This window comes from Chiloscyllium punctatum, chromosome 25 (genome assembly GCF_047496795.1).
Source record: "Chiloscyllium punctatum isolate Juve2018m chromosome 25, sChiPun1.3, whole genome shotgun sequence".
In the NCBI taxonomy this organism is placed as follows: domain Eukaryota; kingdom Metazoa; phylum Chordata; class Chondrichthyes; order Orectolobiformes; family Hemiscylliidae; genus Chiloscyllium; species Chiloscyllium punctatum.
Window position 1 is genome coordinate 77,499,558 of NC_092763.1, and position 18,646 is coordinate 77,518,203.

The following is an 18,646-nucleotide window of genomic DNA, read 5'->3' on the forward strand; positions in this document are numbered from 1 at the left end:
GAAGGGATGCTCAGTCTGGTAAGTGGAGGATGAGGATGGTAAGAGTTTATGAAGAGACATCATACTTAGATCAATAACAAGCAGTATACCATGTGTCAAATAATCACAACAAAAGCACAACACACCTCTTCACGTGGAATCTTTTTGTCACCATCTCCTTCAATTCTCACTCGGACAACTCCCGATTTGTCTACAATTTCTTGTATGAGCTTCCCGTTTTTGCCTATTACTTTTCCTGGAGAAGGAATGGACCAGTTCCATTTTATAAATCCAAAAATTAATAATATTCACTTTGGTGCATTTCTTAAATTGGACTTACCTACTAGATTCCTTGGTACTTGTACAGAGTCTTCCGTAAACTCGAGATAATTTCTGGCTTGCTTGACTGCCTCCTGGTCCTATAAATCAGATTGATATTAAAGGAAGAATGTCGCCTAGAGGAAACATTAATTTCAACTAAATTAATTATATTAACGTTACCATTTCTGTATATAGTTATACTGCAATGCAATTTGAAGGGTGATCTGACCAGTTTGCTTCCTCCTTATTAAAAGCATCGGTTCCTATCGGTGTACGGTGCTAGGGACACACCTTCCAATAACTAGCTTAAGGAGAGACATGTAGGCACACATCAACATTATAAAATCTCACTAATTACAGGAATATGAGAAACATCATGCAGATATAGGAAGATGAGTTACTTTTCTTGAAAAGGCTTCCTTACTTTTCAAAAGAAACCATCCTCCACATAATAAAGGGGCAAGTCCCGGTGGAAAGATCAACAAGAATAAAAGTATCTTTAAGATGATTTTGGTGTCATGGAGATCATCATGCCATGTGTTACAATCTCTGACAAGACAGCTAAATCATGCTACGATCTTGTTAGGAACCAGCAATGTGTTTATTTAAAGATGACAAAGTTTAAAATCTCAGTTACTCAGAGAAAAGCAACAGGTTTGCAGAGTTTTAAACCACGTAAAATAAATTTTGACATACAAAATCAGAAAAGTAAACAACCTACACAAACTGTAACATCCAGAATTTGAGGTAATTCTGAATTAATAGGCAAGTTGTGTTCATATACACCACACTATTTAATAAACAGTACATGTGACCAAGACAGATCTCGTGGATTTGACAGCAACTCATTCAGACGTCAATAATCACACTGAGTCACAAAATCCTGTGAAACGTAGTCTTCTTCCTAAGGGATTTCAACACTCCATGTTCTGAGATCCAGCCTGTGAATGTTCCTCAAAAACCACTGTGACTCATACTGCCTCAACACCTGCTCAGCTGGTTGTTCAAACTTTTAACATAAGACTGTGTCCCTGGAGTCCCGGCACCAAATTCTGTGCACATCTCCAGCTCTACAGCCACTCTGAATAGAATGTTACTTTTTAAAAGGGTTACTTTTGCCTCATGAGCCAGCCGTAAGGACCCAATGACCCTCTGGCATATTCTTCCGAATCTCAACTAGAATGACTCCATGAGATTCAGTCATATTTCCTGGGAAGGGGAAGCAAATTACCAACTTTCTAACCAAGATAAAAAAAACACCTTGCAATTACAACAAATTACGACAGTGCAAATCACTTAAGGTTAAATAAGAACAAAAGAACGAGAAGGAGTAGAAAATTGAGCCCCTCAAGTTTGCTCTGCCATTTCATATGATCATGACAGATCTCATCTTGGCCTTATCTCCACTTTTCTGCCAGTTCCCCATAACCCATTAAGCCCAATACTAATTAAAAATCTATCTCCTCCTGAAATTTACTCAATGTCCCAGCATCCACTACTCTGAGGTAATGAATCCCCCAGATTGGGACTCTTTAAGTAATTTCTCATCCATTTTAATAAAACCTATTACAATTGATCCTAAAAATATGACCTCTTGTTCTAGCTTGCCCGAGGAAACTTCATTTCTAGATCTCCTCTGTTAATCATCTTGATGTTATATATCTCAATTAACTCTGCTCTCATTCTTCTGACTCCAAACAGTATAGCCCTAAACTATCAAACCTCTCATCTCTAGAATCAATGAAGGGCACTTCCTTTGAACTGCCTTCAGTATGAGTCTTCAAGTTAGGGAACTAAAATTGTACATAATACTGCAGATACATTCTCAATAACGCCATGTACAGTAGCAGCAACAGTTCCCAACTTTCTTACTCTATTCCTTTAGCAATAAATGCCAAACGCAGCAAGAAAGGAATGAACCTCCAAATACTGTTAACAATTCATTAGTTTAGCAATCTCGAGGCCCAATGGCACTATACTCATTGCCTATAGGTTTCTTTTCCACTAAAATGTAACCAAGAAAATATATTAATTCAACTGTTTGCCCCGTACTTTTCCAGGAGACTACAATCCCTGTTCTTTCAAGGGGCAGCTCCCCCCAAAGAGGGGCATTCATAAACAGAAAAGTGCTTTCAGCATTTGCATAATGACATTTACACTCCATAGCCAACTCTTTTGGAGATGGACTTACTGATGGAGATACATTTAGTGAGAATATTTAAGCAAAACAGTTTCACAATGAAACAGAAAGAAAATAGATCAAAAACTAACTAGAAATGCTCACAAATTTATCAATCCTCTTGACCAAGACAATACAGTCATACATCGCCACACGTGTAAATTAAATTTTCTAAGAGTACAATGGCTTCAATGGACAAAGATACTAAGAACCATGTTTATTCTAGGTTGGGATCAACTGGAATTTAATTTCAAAACATTTTTCTGGAAAAATCCAGAGACTATTCAAGAAGGCACGCTGGCACATGAGAAGGCATGGTGGCACAGTGGTTAGCACTGCTGCCTCACAGTGCCAGACCCGGGTTCAATTCCCATCTGTGTGGAGTTTGCACATTCTCCCTGTGTCTTTCCTCTGGGTGCTCCGGTTTCCTCCCACAGTCCAAAAAAAATGCAGGTTAGCTGAATTGGCCATGCTAAATTGCCCGTGAAGGTGAAGGGGTAAATGTAGGGGAATGGGTCTGGTTGGGTTGCGCTTCGGCGGATCGGTGTGGACTTGTTGGGCCGAAGGGCCTGTTTCCACACTGTAAGTATTCTAATCTAAAAGAAAACCTAATCTATCTTTAGTGGGTGGCACAGTGGTTAGCACTGCTGCCTCACAGCAGTAACTAAACCTCACCCGGGTTTAGTTCCCGCCTCAGGCGACTCTCTGTGTGGAGTTTGCACATTCTCCCGGTGTCTGTGTGGGTTTCCTCCGGGTGCTCCGGTTTCCTCCCACGATCCAAAAATGTGCAGGTTGGGTGGATTGGCCACGCTAAATTGCCCATAGTGTTAGGTGAAGGGGTAAATATAGGGGAATGGGTCTGGGTAGGGTGCGCTTCCGCGGGTCGGTGTGGACTTGTTGGTCCGAAGGGCCCGTTTCCACACTGTAAGTCATCTAATCTAAACTATTCCTCAAGGATAGCTACACCAAGTGATACATAACAACTAACAGTTGCATTATGCTACCTGACAAAATTAAGTATGGAAAAATTGAGTCCCTAATGTTTCACAGCAAGAATCTCAAACTATCACCACTACAAGTCACAAACTGAAAACAGATTGTTTATTAATGCATCTGCTTGCATTGTTATGAAATTGCTATATTTTACCCCCATTTCTCTTTTCATCTCTGCCCCCATCATGCTGCCCCCAATAATTAAAGCGTGACACCACAATTAACAGGCAAAATCTCCTGGCTTCAATCTGTACACCCAAAGCAGTTTACTTGCATCACTAAAACAAAAACACATTACGCCTCAAAAAAAGAAACAACAGACAAATAAAAGACTCTCATTTATTCAGTGTCATACTCTATCATATCTCAAAACATGTCAAAACCGTGGAATGTTGTAATCAACCACTGCTGTCATTTTGGATCCTAGGACATCAGTGGGATAAATGATCAGGTGTGGTATGGTTAATTGAACATTATCTTATTAACTAATGTCTTGCTTGTTTTTAACTAGCGCTATGAAGCTTCAACATCCACCTGAAAAAGCAAGACCAGATCCTGGTTTCATACATCATTTGATGGACCTCGAGAACGCAGCACTCTGGTCAGTGCTGAAGATTACATTGAGATTATAAGCTTAAGGTCTGGAATAGCTCAGGGGCTTCATCTAGCCACTGATAATAGCCTCTCATACACTCTGCATACTGTACAGTTGAGAGAGACTCATGGGCAATTTTTCTCAAAGCAAAATGTAAAACTTTAAAAAGGTTTACTTGATGTTTGCTACATTCATTTGGTACTAACTAGGAAAGACTTGAAATTAGCATTATGTAGCTTAGAAGAAACAATTATTTCTAATTGAACTAAACTGGAATATCTAATATATCATTATTTCTGGTCAGGGTCAAAGCTTTCACATTTGTTGCTTAGAATGGGAATTCTGACTGAATTGTGCAATTCCATGCTTGTCAGCTTTTATTCATTGAGTACTCTACTTATGATTTTTCCACAACTTAAAAATAATTATAACCAAAACAGAATGACATTCTTTGGAAAGATATCCCACAAACTCTCATTTGTCTCCAGTAATTATGCTTCCTTCTTTCGTTAAAACATGGAAGGTGATGAGACCCCGTAATGTCAGCTGATGATCCCTCAGGTTTCAAACTGGACTCGTTAGTCTCATCAGTCTCGCACCTTCCTCCTTTTAGCCAGATGGACCATGCATTGCTATGTTCAAGTTTACTTCAAAAGACCTACACTTCATTGCAACCACTACTGCCAAGGAGGACAACAGCAGCAAACCAACTGGACTACAATTCCTTATCAGGCACCATTCTGACTTTGACACACAAACTCATCTCTTTTGAATATCACTGGGGCAAACTAATGTAATTCCCCAACATCGTAGAGACATCATCACAAGGAACACACTATAAAATGACTGGTAAAGATTGCGGAGATAAACGGCAGCTTATTTTATGATATTTTACACTACAACATAATAAAGTGCCCCAAAATGCTTTACAGGAATGACAGCGATAAAGCAATTTAGATGCCATGCCAAAGACAGCAGTCATAGGTTTGGTCAAAGGCACAGGCTTTGACAGTGTATTAAATGAAGAAAGGAAGATAGATAGGAGAGGAGATTTAAAGAGCAAATTGCAAAGCTTAGAGGCTAGCAAACCCCAAGGGTCTCTATGATTATATACTGCAGTGGTCTGTGCTGGATCCCTCAATTTTTCACAATTTACACCGATAACTTAGATGAGAGAATTTAAGATATTGTGGCTAAATTTGCAGATGATACAAAGATAGGTAACAAGTATGTTGCCAAAATGATGTAGCAAGAATGCAGATTGATATAGCTAGGTTCAATGAGCGTGCAAAGATCTGGTTGATGGAAGCATAATGTGGGCAAATGTGAAGTTGATCAGTTTGGCAGGAAGAATACAAAACTTGGTATTACTTAAATGGAGAATGAATGCAGAATCCAAGGTATAGAGAAATTGAGATGTTTTAGTGCACTTGCAGCAACTTAGAGGTTAGATGCATGCCAATTCCAGAAGCCACTGCTGGGCACGGACCTTGGAGGTCTGCGCAGCAGAGAAAACAGTTAGACGGAATGTTGATTTGCTGCAAAAAATTGATTTCATTCTTTCAGCAATATTCTTCAGTTGAAACTGATGCAATGGGTTTATGAAAATAAATGAAACTCAGCAGCTCCACCCATTAATTGTCAATCCGATTGCACTTATTACAGCTTCTAAAGGAACCCACCTCACCGTAGATGTGGAAAGTGCAAGTCTCTTCATCCAGTTCGATTGCAGTGACGCCTGGCACTTTCCTAGCTTGCTGGATGTTGGCTCCATGCGTACCGATGGCGAGACCCATGAGGTCTTCTCGTACAACAAACTGCTCGTGGAAGCGTGACGCAAGCTGTCGAGAGCTCTGCAAAATTAAAACAAGCACAAACAGATGTAATATCAGGAGAGTTTCTTCTTTATAACATGTAACTTGGAAAAACATTATGGCTAAGCAAATATAGTGAGCTCCTTAACATTCTTCTTAATGCTAGACAAATTCAGAATTCTAACCCTCTGGGTAGAGGGGCTTTGGTGTTGCAATGTCCATGTGATCACCTGACAAGTCCTAGACAAATCAAGAGATAATTTCACTTTATATTCAACTTTGGCGAATGTGTTAAAAATAAACAAGATATCATGTTTGCCTGGTAGATACCCACAATGATTTTACATGGGGTAAAAAAATGGACGGTGTGTCTTTAAGAAATGCGGTAAGCAAGAGAAGTGGAGAGAGGGAATTCCAGCAATTAGGGCCTAGGCAGCAATGGTATGGCCACATTTACTGCAGTGATTAAAATTGGGTATGCTCAAGAAACCAGAATATACATGCAGCTCTCTGAGGCAGAAATAGAGATGCAAGACTGTGGATAGATTTGAAAATAAGGATGAGAATGTCAAAATCAAGATGTTGCTTGACGAAGTCAATGTAATTCAGCAAGCACAGAGGTGATGGGTGAACATAACTTAGTGCGAGATAAAATACAGGCAGTAGTTTTGAACAGAAGGTAAAATGTGGGAGACCAGGATAGCACTGGACTGGTCAAGTCTAGAGGTAACATAAACATGATTGGGGATTTCAGGAGCAAATGAGCTGACACAGAGTTAAGGCTACTGGCAGGAAATAGGCAGTCTTATTTAGAAGACAAATCTGTGCATGTAGACTCATCTTGGGTTAAATATGACATAGCTTCAAACAGACTAGTTTCAGACTGCTCCCAGGGAGATGCATTGCACTGGTAGTTAGGGAACAGAATTTAGAGTGAGAATACATTCAGTCATTCCAACATTTAATTGTAGGACATCTCTACTCTTGCAACACTGAATGTCATTTAAGGACTTTGATAACTTAGCAACGGTGAACATAATGAGAGAAGTAGTAGTTAGACAGAGCTGGGTGTTGTCAGCATACGTGTGAAAACTAATGTTATGCCTTCAGAAGATATCACTGAGATACAGCATATGATTAAGAAATAGGAATGATCTTAAGAGATATCAGAAGTGAAGGTAATAAAGAAATCAACAGGAAAACAAGATCGTAAGTGCAACTGAAAATTTAACCACAGACTTGAAATCTAGATTATTTGGGCTAAGGAGTGTGGATAGAGTCTCAAAATTTATAATAAGCCTATACATCAATCACTTGGGTAGGTAAATTCTTTCTTACATTATTGTTTTTCACATGCTCATTGTTGGATAGCAACATACATACAATTGCTTCTCTATGCAGTAAGTACACACAAAATAATACTTTGGACTTTCATATACAGCAAATAAAGATTTAATTGGATGTATCCTTCTAAGATCTGCCAATTGATTTCAGAGTATATTATACCAGAAAAAGTGATAAACAAGGAACAGCTGAGTGTACTGGATGCTGCAAATGCTACAGGCCATAAAAACATCACGGCTCAGTACCGAAGATGCATAATTACAGGATTGAAATAACACAGGAATCCATCATACAGAATGGAAAAGTGCCCAGCTACGTTCTGTCAAGAGGATTTTAAAAATTAATTCAAGGCCTATTATTAACCCATCAACCTACATTCAAAGTTCTATAAAGTAACAGTTACCAATAACGTACTTAATGTAGTTTGGGTTCTGCCTGAGCCAGATGACTTCAGACCTCATTACAGACTTAGCCCAAAAATGGACAGAGAGTTGAATTCAAGAGGTGAAGTAAGAGTGACTACCCATGACGTTAATGCAGCAACTGCGGCTTTAATCAGCCCTAGTAAGATTGAAATCAATGTGCATCAAGGGGGAAAACTGTCCGCTTGTTGAAGTCATACCTAGCAAAGGAAAATGGTTGCAATTGTTGAATGCCAATATCTCAACTGCAGGATTTCCTCAAAGAATTGTCCTCAGCCTTCACCAACAAACTTCCTTTCATAAGGTCAGAAGAAGCGATATTCGCTGCTAATAGCCGCAATCAATTCCATTCATATCTCCACTGGCAGTGAAAGAATCTGTACCCACATGCTGCAAAGATCTGGATAACATTCAAGCCAGGGCTATTAAATGGTAAATAGCAGACATGCCAGCCAATGAGCATCTCTAATAAGAGAGTCTAATCACTTAACTTTGACATTTAATTACATTTATATATTGGGGGATTAGTATTGACCAGAAATTTAAACGAATCAACCATATGTTTATACGTATAGTGGTCACAGGTTGTAAATTCCGCAGTGATCAACTCACCTTCTGATTCCCCAAATCCTTTCCACTATCTATGAGGCAGAAGTCAGGAGCTTGGTGGATACTATCCATCTACCTCGGTGAGTAAAGTTCCAACACTCAAGAAGCTCACTATCCTAACAAAGTAGCCTGCCTGCTTGGCATCACATCAACCAGCTTAAACATTCATTCCTTCCATCACAAGCATACTGTGACTGCATTATGAATCACTTACAAGATGAGTTGTGGCAACTCACCATGGCTTCTATAACGGCATCTCACAAATTTGTGACCTCTATTGCAAATAGGAAGAAAACAACTATAAATATATTGCTGTTCCTTCATCATCACTGAGTCACGATTCTTGAACTTACTACCTAAAGGCACTGTAGTTGATGTCTGGCTTGCTGCAAACATGTTCCAGTGGTCTCTCTTGTCCTGATCAATTACGAAACAAGAAGGTAATTTTTCAGTTGAACATTTTGGACTTAAGTTGAATGATTTCAAAACCGTAGGAGATTTTCAGGGCTTTATTTTCAAATTTTAATTAGGGTTGCAGTCAATAATCTGCAAAGGGAAGTAGGGTGCGATTATTGAAAATAAAGTTGAGTACTATGCTTGGATTATTTCATACACAGCATAGATTTGATTGTGTGTCATTCAAGAAGCCATGTATTACTTCAGTTTTCTTCAGTAAGGAGTGAAGCAAACATTAGCCCACAGTGCATATTTTATTTTCCTTTAATGCTTAGCATCAGTGGTATCAAAACCCAGAACAAAATAGATTAGAGCTCCAAGGCTCTGTAAATCTATATTGGAATACGATTTCTTGTATCCATTTGCTGATCTCAGATAAACTGGCAGTGGGATCACATTTCCAAAGATTCCAAATGGAAACCAAATGAGCGTGCAATCAGGCTATGATGCTCCCATGATCAAACAAAAGATCACCAAGATATTACTAGAGTTGTTATGGGGGATTTCAACATGCAGGTAGACTGGGAGAATCAGGGTGGTACTGGACCCCAAGACAGGGAGTTTGTGGAGTGCCTCTGAGTGGATTCTTAGAACAGCTTGTACTGGAGCCTACCAGGGAAAGGCAATTCTGGATCTGGTGTTGTGCAACGAACCGGATTTGATCAGGAATCTCAAAAGTAAAGAAGCTTAGGATGTAGTGACTATAATTAGATAAGTTTTAATTGGCAATTTGAGAGGGAAAAGGGAGAAACGGGAGTGTCAGTATTGCAGCTGAACAAAGGGAACTACGGAGCTATGAGGGAGGAGCTGGCCAAAGTTCAATGGTTCAATACCCTATCTGGGATGGCAACAGAACAACAATGGCAGGTATTTCTGGGTATAATGCAGAAGGTGCAGGATCAGTTCATTCCAAAGAGGAAGAAAGATCCTAAGGGGAGGTAGGGGGTTGCCGTGGCTGACGAGAGAAGTTAAGGGCTGTATAAAGATTAAAAAAAATGTATAACATAGCAAAGATGAGTGGGAAGCCGGAGGAGTGGGAGACATTTAAAGAGCAACAGATGATAACTTAAAAAGGTAATATGTGCATAAAAAATGAGGTACAAAGGCAAACTGGCCAAAAATATAAAAGGAGGATAGTAAAAACTTTTTTAGATATGTGAAAAGTAAAAAAAAGGTCAAGACTAAAATTGGGCCCTTGAAGACAGAAACGGGTGAATTTATTGTGGGGAACAAGGAAATGGCAGAAGAGTTGAACAGGTACTTTGGATCTGTCTTCACTGAGGAAGACACAAGCAATCTCCCAGATGTAATAGTGGCTGAAGGACCTAGGGCAATGGATGAACTGAAGGGAATTTATATTAGGCAGGAAATGATGAAGGATAGACTGCTGGGTCTAAAGGCTGATAAGTCCCCAGGACCTGATAGTCTGCATCCCAGGGTACTTAAGGAGGTGGCTCTAGAAATTGTGGACGCATTGGTAATCACTTTCCAATGTTCTATAGATTTAGGATCAGTTCCTGTGGATTGGAGGGTGGCTAATGTTGTCCCACTTTTCAAGAAGGGAGGAAGAGAGAAAACAGGGAATTATAGACGTGTTAGCCTGACGTCAGTGGTGGGAAAGATGCTGGAGTCAATTATAAAAGATGAAATTACGACTCATTTGGATAGCAATAACAAGGCAGATCACAGTCAGCATAGATTTACGGAGGGGAAATCGTACTTGACTAAACATCTGGAATTTTTTGAGGATGTAACTATGAAGATGGACATGGGAGAGCTAGTGATGTAGTGTATCTGGACTTTCAGAAAGCCTTTGATAAAGTTCCACATAAGAGATTAGTGAGCAAAATTAGGGCACGTGGTATTGAGGACAAAATACTGACTTGGATTGAAAATTGGCTGGCTGACAGGAACCAAAGAGTAGTGATAAACGGGTCCCTTTTGGAATGGCAGGTGGTGACTAGTGGGGTACCACAAGGTTCGGTGCTGGGACCTCAACAGTTTACAATATACATTAATGATATAGATGAAGGTATTAAAAGTAATATTAGCAAATTTGCTGATGACAGAAAGCTGGGTGGCAGGGTGAAATGTGTGGAGGATGTTATGAGAATACAGGGTGACTTGGACAGGCTAGGTGAGTGGACGGATGCATGGCAGATGCAGTTTAATGTGGATAATTGTGTGATCATCCACTTTGGTGGCAAGAACAGGAAGGCAGATTAAATGGAGTCAAGTTAGGTAAAGGGGAGAGTACAACGAGATCTAGGTGTCCTTCTACATCAGTCATTGAAAGCAGGTACAGCAGACAGTGAAGAAAGTTAATGGCAAGCTGGTCTTCATAACAAGAGGAATTGAGTATAGGAGCAAAGAGGTCCTTCTGCAGCTGTACAGGGCCCTGTGAGCCCGCACCTGGACAACTGTGTGCAGTTCTGGTCTCCAAATTTGAGGAAGGACAGGGCAGTGTAGGTTCATAAGGTCAATTCCTGGAATGGTGGGAGTCTCATATTTTGAAAGATTGGAGTGACTGGGCTTGTATACGCTTGAGTTTAGAAGGATGAGGGGGGATCTGATTGAGACGTACAAGATTATTAAAGGATTGGACACTCTGGAGGCTGGAAGCATGTTTCCGCTGATGAGTGAGTCCAGAACCGGAGGACACAGTTTAAAAATAAGGGGTAGGCCATTTAGAACAGAGTTGCAGAGAAACTTCTTCATCCAGAAGGTGGTGGATATATGAATGCTCTGCCCCAGAAGGCAGTGGAGGCTAAATCTCTGGATACTTTCAAGTAAGTGATGGACAGAGCTCTTAAAGTTAGTGGAATCAAGGGTTATGGGGATAAGGCAGCTACAGGATACTGATTGTGGATGATCAGCCATGATAATAATGAATGGTGGTGCTGGCTCGAATGGCCTACTCCTACACCTATTGTCTACTGTCTATTAAAACACACAAAAACTGACCAAAAGGAGCAGATGTAGACCACTCAACCCTTTCAGTTCATTCTGCTGTTTAATAAACTTGCGGCTGATGCAAATCTAACCTCAAATTCACATTCCTGTCAACTCCAATAATCTTTCAGCTCTTCCCTCATGAAGACTTTATCCACCACTGCCTTAAAAATGTTCAAAGATCCTGCTTCCACTGCCTTTTTAAGAGAGTTCCATAGACCTATGACACTCAAGAGAGAAGAAAAAAATTCACCCCATTGGTTATAAATGAGTGATAATTTACTTTTAAAAATTGATCTCCAATTCTAGATTTGCTCAGTGGAGTAAACATCCTCTTCACATCTATCCTGTCATACCCCTAGGATCTTATGATCATTACTAAAACTTATAAACAAAAAGTAATGCCATTTTGGTGAAGCATTGCAAGATTTTGAGACTACATCCACGAGAACCGAAAGAGAGAAGGGCAGGCAGAACCATAAGTTACTGTACCTTAAAATTTAGGAACAGATTCTTCAGAAATACATAACAAAGAATTTTTTTTTTGAAAAGCACCAATATCTCTCAGCAAATTCACATTCTGAATAACGGTGCAGGAAACTAACCCAGTAATTTAATTCCCAAAAATAATGTCAAAAATGCACGCTATGTATGAACTCTTATACTTGGTTTACGTAACTCATGACCATTAGAATAGTTTTCAAATTCTGCCTTTACTATCACAAGTACTATATCAGTTGGAAAGTACCGATTTCCATCCATTACGGCAAAAAAAAGCGTATGGGTGCCATTATAGATTGCAATGGGCTGTCAGTGAAATAATTTGCGATGCAATTAAAACTTCACCTCGCTAGTCATTGTTACTCAGCTCGAGGTGCATTTATTACCCACAGACTTCAAATATTGTATTGTTACTGTGATGGAAGTTCATAAGTTATGATTATTGTTGGTCAGATTAGCTTCTGAAGTGGCGCAATGATATATAGCTTTAAGTTTGACTTTTGTTTCAATACTGTTTGGTAAGAAGGAGAAACACATGGTCTTAAGCTTTGTTTTTGATTTGTTACTAGAGTGGCTTCTGGGTGTCTGGAGATTTGTCTTGATGACGTGCATTTTAATTATATCTTTAAGTCTTAATTGTCAATTGCTCAGTGTGTTTGGAAAGGAAGAATAAAGAGAAAAAGAAAATGCTGTTGCGTAACAAGAGTTTACTAATACAAAAAGTAGGAACAATATAAATGGCAGGTAGTGTGAAGGTTCTTTCAAAGAGAAAAAGTCCCCATCAGAGGAGATACTGTTATTAATAATTTACAAGCAATGCAGGCTAACAAGAAGTCTCGCGTGTCATAGCAGTTAATAAGAGAAAAGGTCCTGAAAGAGAGGGCTGTTGAGTAGTCAGAGAAAATGATATTATACAATATATGAATACATGCGTTTGAGGAACACACATTAAATACTTAGTGGAATTCATTGGCATCTTATTTAAGTGTCTCAAAAAGAGGCATTAACTAGAGAAAATAGCATCAAGCCAAAAGCAAAAATTCTGATTCTAAACAGATTGTGACCCCCCCCTCAAAGACTTCAGTGCATCGAAGGTTGTTATGGGGGCCTATCAAATCAGGTCTCAATCTGTGACCTAATTGGTTCAGTATTAAACCAAGATCTTAACAGTTACCCTTGTGCAGCTCAGCTATACAGGCCTGATCAATGTTAACAAGAAGCCATCAGTGACTGATATCTGTTAACAAATCACACAAATTCACCCACTGTAACGTGCAGGCTTTGAGGGAGCAAAATATTACTATCGGCTGGAGTAAAGTGAAGGTTCTTTGCAGGGTCAAAATTCATCCAGTTTTAGCGAGATCTATGAATCTTCAAATAAAAGAATGTGCAATTTCCTTCCCACCCATTTGTTCCATCCTCCCCACCTGCATCTACCTATAACCTTCCCAGCTACCATGCCTCCACCCCCTATTTATCTCTCAGCCCCCTTCCACATTCCTGATGAAGGGCTTATGCCCGAAACGTCGATTCTCCTGCATTCTCGGATACTGCCTAACCTGCTGTGCTTTTTCAGCACTACATTCTCGACTCTGATATTCAGCATCTCCAGCCCTCTCTCTCTTCTCAGAGAACAGAAACAAGAGTTGTACAGTATTTGCTGGAATTGTGGTTTGGACATTTCTGTATTAAATTGAATGCTGAAATATTTGAAATCTTTGTGGTTAAATGGAGAGAGTTAACAGAAAAACCAAAGAAAGAAAATTAGAACAGAATCTCATAAGGATGAGATACTTAAAGTGAGTTCTAGCATTCAAAGTTCAAAGGGGCGATACCTGAAATTGCTATGTCATTGAGAATTAGTGAAGATTAAGTCTGAAATAGGGAAAAAAAACTTCAATTAGAGGAACAAAAACGAGAAATTTTAAAAACTTGAATTGGAAGAGGAGTATGGAAAAGACAAGAGAAAAAAAGAGCCGGATGAGAAGTTCAGATCAGCAAGAAGTGAGAAAAGGGTAAAAAGTAAAAAAGTTTAAACTCCATAAAAAACAGGAAGTGAGACATGAAATGGCTGGAGAAAAAGTAAAGGAAGAAAGAAGACATAGTAATTTAGAGGATGATTCTGATTCCAATGAGGGATTTGATTTTAGTAGAAATCTGTATTTAGTGCTTACATTTATAGAAGATGGAATTAAGACATTTCATCTCACTTGCAAAAAACAGCTATGAAGTTAAAGTGGCCAAAAAAAATTTGAATTTTAATATTGCAGAATATCCTGACAGGTACAGCTATAAAGGTGCGTATCAGTTTGTCGGAATAGCAATCTGGAGACCAAGTTGATAAGGGAACAATCTCAATGCCAATAATTTACATCTCAACTTATCATCTACATTCAGGCATTAGAAAGATGGAATCAAATGTTAAAGGCCATAATTCAAGCTTACTGTCAGGAATGTTTTAATGATTTGGATAATGCAATTCCTCTGTTCAGTTCGCCATTAGGGATGCTACTTTAAAGGAAAGAGTTGATCAGAGCTCGGGAGCAGCATGTTCCTGTTAGGACGAAAGGTAAGGATGGCAAATCGTGGATGACAAAAGATATTGAAAGTTTACTCAAACAAAAAACAAAGCATAAGTATGGCTTAGGAAACTGAGATCAGACAAGGCTCTTGAAAAATACAAAGTGAGCAGAAAAGATTTAAACAACAAATTAAGAAGGTTAAAAGGGGCCATGAAATACTCTCGGCAAGTAGAATTAAGGAGAATCCGCAAGCATTTTATACATATATTAGGAGAAAGAAGGTAGAGAGGAAAAGGGCAGGTCCATTCAAGGACAAAAGAGGGAATTTAAGCATGATGCCAGAGGAAGTGGGTGTGATATTAAATGAGCATTCTGTATCAGTATTCAGCGATGAGAAGGACATGGATGATGGTAAAATTAGGGAGGAGCATGTTGATATTCTGGTGAATGTCAATATTAAAGGTGGTGGTGGTGTTGGGTATCTTGAACATTAAAGTCAAAATCCATCCTAGGATATTGAGGGAGGCAAGGGAGGCGATTGCTGGAGCTGTGACAAAGATCTTTGTATCCTTTTCAGTCACAGGAGAGGTCCCAGAAAACTGGAGAATAACCAGTGGTTTTCTTTTATTTAAGGGTAACAGGAACAACCTAGGAAATTATAGACCGGTGAGCCTTATATCAGTGGCAGGGGAATTATTGGAGAAGATACTTATGGACAGGACTTACTTGCATTTGGGAAAGAAAAATGACTTATTGTGTACAGTCAGCATGGCTGTGTGCTCGCACATGTGCATGTGTCTGTGTGGGATGCCTTCTCGCTCATTTCATTCAATTTTTTGACGAACTGACAATTGAGGGGAGGACAGTGGATGTTGTTTACAGGGATTCCATTAAAGCATTTGACAAGGTTCTTCATGGTAGGCTGCTTCCGGAGGTTAAGTCATATGGCATCCATGATCAGTTGGATACAAATTTGACTCAGTCATAGAAGACAAAGGGTAGTTGCGATGGGTGCTTTTATGACTGGAAGTCTATGACCAGCAGTGTTTTGCAAGGAATCGGTGCTGGTAACTCTGCTGTCTCTAGTATAGGTGACTTGGATGAAAATGTAGGTGGTCTGAATATTAAGTTTGCAGACGACATGAAAGTTGGTGTAGTTGTGGATAGTGAGGAAGGTTATCAAAGGATAGAGATCAGTTGGAAAGTTGGGCAGGGAAGTGACAGATGGAATTTAATGTGGACAAATGTGAGGTGATGCATTTTGGGAGGCTGAACCCAAGAGAAAAGGATACAGGACTTTTATGAGGATTGATATAGAGGGTGATCTTGGGTACAAGTCTACAGCACCCTGAACATTGCAACACAAGTGGACAAGGTGATAAAGGTTGCATATGGCATGCTTGCCTTCATTGGTTGGAGCGTTGAATATAAAAGTGGCAGGTCATGTAGCAGCTGTACAAGATTTTGGTTAGTCCACATTTGGAGTATGTTGGGATGATGCCTGGACTAGAGTGTACTAGCTATCAGGAGAGGGTCGGCAATATTGGATAGTTTTTATTTGAGCATCGGAGGCAGAGCAGTGACCTGATCAAAGTATACAAAATTATGAGGGCATGAAAAGGATGGATAGTCAGAGTCTTTTGCCCAGGGTGGAAACATTAAATGCTAGAGGGCATAGGTTTAAGGTGAGAGGGGAGACATTTAAAGGAGGTGTGCATGGGAAGTTTTGTTTTTACAATGGGTGGTCAATGCCAGCAACACACTGCTAGGAAATTGGTAGACAGCAACATTTAAGAGGCATTTAGACACACAGATGAACTGGCAAGTAATACAGGGATATGGACCATGTGTCAGCAGATGAAATTAATTAGAATGACATCAATGGCAGCCAAAGAGCCTATTTTTGTGATACAATTCTTAAACCAAACAGACACACTTCCGATAGTTGAGTCAAGTTTGAGAAAAAAAATAAAGTGAAAGATTGGACAAAAAGCACAACAAACAATGAAAACTTGAGCAGGTTAAAAAGTTCAAAATTCAGAATTTTGTTGCGAGAGATAAGTTGTTAGTGCTGTTACCTATGCCTGGAAACCACGAAAAGCTAATTTCACTGAATGTCATCAACTTTAAAGAACCTGGATGATGCAAAGCATGTAGTGATTATTAGAGACAGGAGAAACGTTCATGAAAAAGTGTATCATATTAAGGCAACATTATGTCAAGAAGAATAGTCCGGACAGAAATTGATTTATAGTAGCAAAAGAAAGAGCAAAATAAAAATGAATTGGAAAATGGAAGTTCTGAAATTGGCCTTTGAGAAATCAGAAAGGAGAATATGATAATGCTTGAAAGGTTCACTGATCAGGGGTCTTTAGTCCTATTTGTTTCCTTTGCACTTTTTTTTCCCTGGTTATTATATTTATTTATTCTGCTTTTGACACTTGATTATTTGTTATTTTTGGAACACTATTATTTGCGTCTAATGTGAATACTGATGCAAAATATTTATTCAATAGCTCTGCCATTTTAAATGGCCTCTTTAAGGTAGCTTTTCAGTTCTTTTTTTTGATAGAACCCTCCTGAGTTTTCATTATTTTATCTTTTTTAATCAGTCTTGGTTTGGAACTGTGATCTGTGAGCTGACAGCTGAAAGGTGACCTTTGGACTATGAGGAGGTGCTTGCTTTCAAAAAAGGAACAAACTAAGGTTGGGGAAGCTAGGCCTGGGAGTTAATCACAGGTTGGTTCTTGATCAAAGGATTCTACAGATCGTCTCACACTGGTGAAAGCAGTACGTTTAACCAGAACACAGATGCTTGCCTTTTGAGGAGGTCAGTACCTAGGAATTGGTGCCTGCAAGTCTGGGAGGAAACATGACGTTCAATAAAAGAGGGCTAGAGAGTTTGAACTGATTTTTGGACAATGTTTCTGAAGAGGAATAGAAGTTTGGCTGTGGATGCTACAGCATGAATATTTGAAAGCTGTCTGTCTAACCTACCTAATCAGCTACTGGAAGTTGAGTGAACAGAAACTAAACCATAAGCATCATGAAACCTCAGAGTGAACTGATAAGGTGGCACTGATTGAAATCTTCAGAAAATTAACCAGGAAACAATCATATTCCTATGGAATAATGTCTTGTGAAAATTGCTGAAATCATCTGTCCAGTTTTGTTATTTGCTTTATATGTAATTTATCCCTTAACTATTGGTCTATCTTTTGTGAGAAAGGCGCTGAAAACAAAGGTTATCATGTTTAAATCATAGATACTAATAACACTAGTTTACTGTTTAATTCTACACCGCTAAACTTAGTGTATTATTAATAAATTGGTTTTGTCTTTTTTTAAGATATAAACCCAGTGTCTAGAATTGACCATTCACAAAATCTGGGATTGGTTCTTCTAAAGTCTGGTTAGGAATCACTGATGCAAATTTTGAAGGTCTTTGAATGTTTTAATTCTACTATATTGTGAATACTGAAGTAGGGAGGCTGATTTGATTCAGCTGTCTATCTTTGTATTGCAACATTCTGCAGGAAGGTGTGATGAACAAGCTCTCTTGATGAGTGCTTAGGTTTTACTGTGGATGAATATTAACAGTTTCTAAGCAACTGGGACTGAAAAGAAATCCTTAGCAGCTTTGACATTAAGAGAAAAACTCCAGAAGGACAAAGCATCAAAGAGAAAGACAGCCTACAATGGTGGTACGGTGAGTTTAAGGAACACAAGTAATATGTGAACTGAGTTAGCAGTTTATTTAAGCGTATCTGGACGAGACATTAACTGAAGAAAACAGCACTGAGAGAAAGCTTTATTGTGGAGACATGGGTGACTCGTCAGTTTGAGTGTCTACAAGGTGCTTAAATGGGTAAAAAGGATGAATGTGACATCTATAAGATCATTTTAAATATTTGTGAGAAGATTTGTTGCTCGGGTGCTCGTTGTTGTAGTTCTGGGAA

At 39.1% G+C, this 18,646-nt stretch overlaps 1 protein-coding gene across 5 annotated transcripts in view; it reads right to left on the reverse strand.

Moving 5' to 3' along the window:
* The window catches only part of fmr1 (fragile X messenger ribonucleoprotein 1), a 71,748-nt gene that overhangs the window by 23,323 nt on the left and 29,779 nt on the right, over window positions 1–18,646 (reverse strand). For all 5 annotated transcript variants that reach the window (XM_072595602.1, XM_072595599.1, XM_072595598.1 and 2 more), the window contains exons 8-10: window positions 5,750–5,920; window positions 320–398; window positions 126–235 (exon numbers count right to left, since the gene is read on the reverse strand). In XM_072595602.1, the coding sequence (XP_072451703.1) occupies window positions 126–235; window positions 320–398; window positions 5,750–5,920 (360 nt within the window). The remainder of the gene's footprint in view (window positions 1–125; window positions 236–319; window positions 399–5,749; window positions 5,921–18,646) is intronic.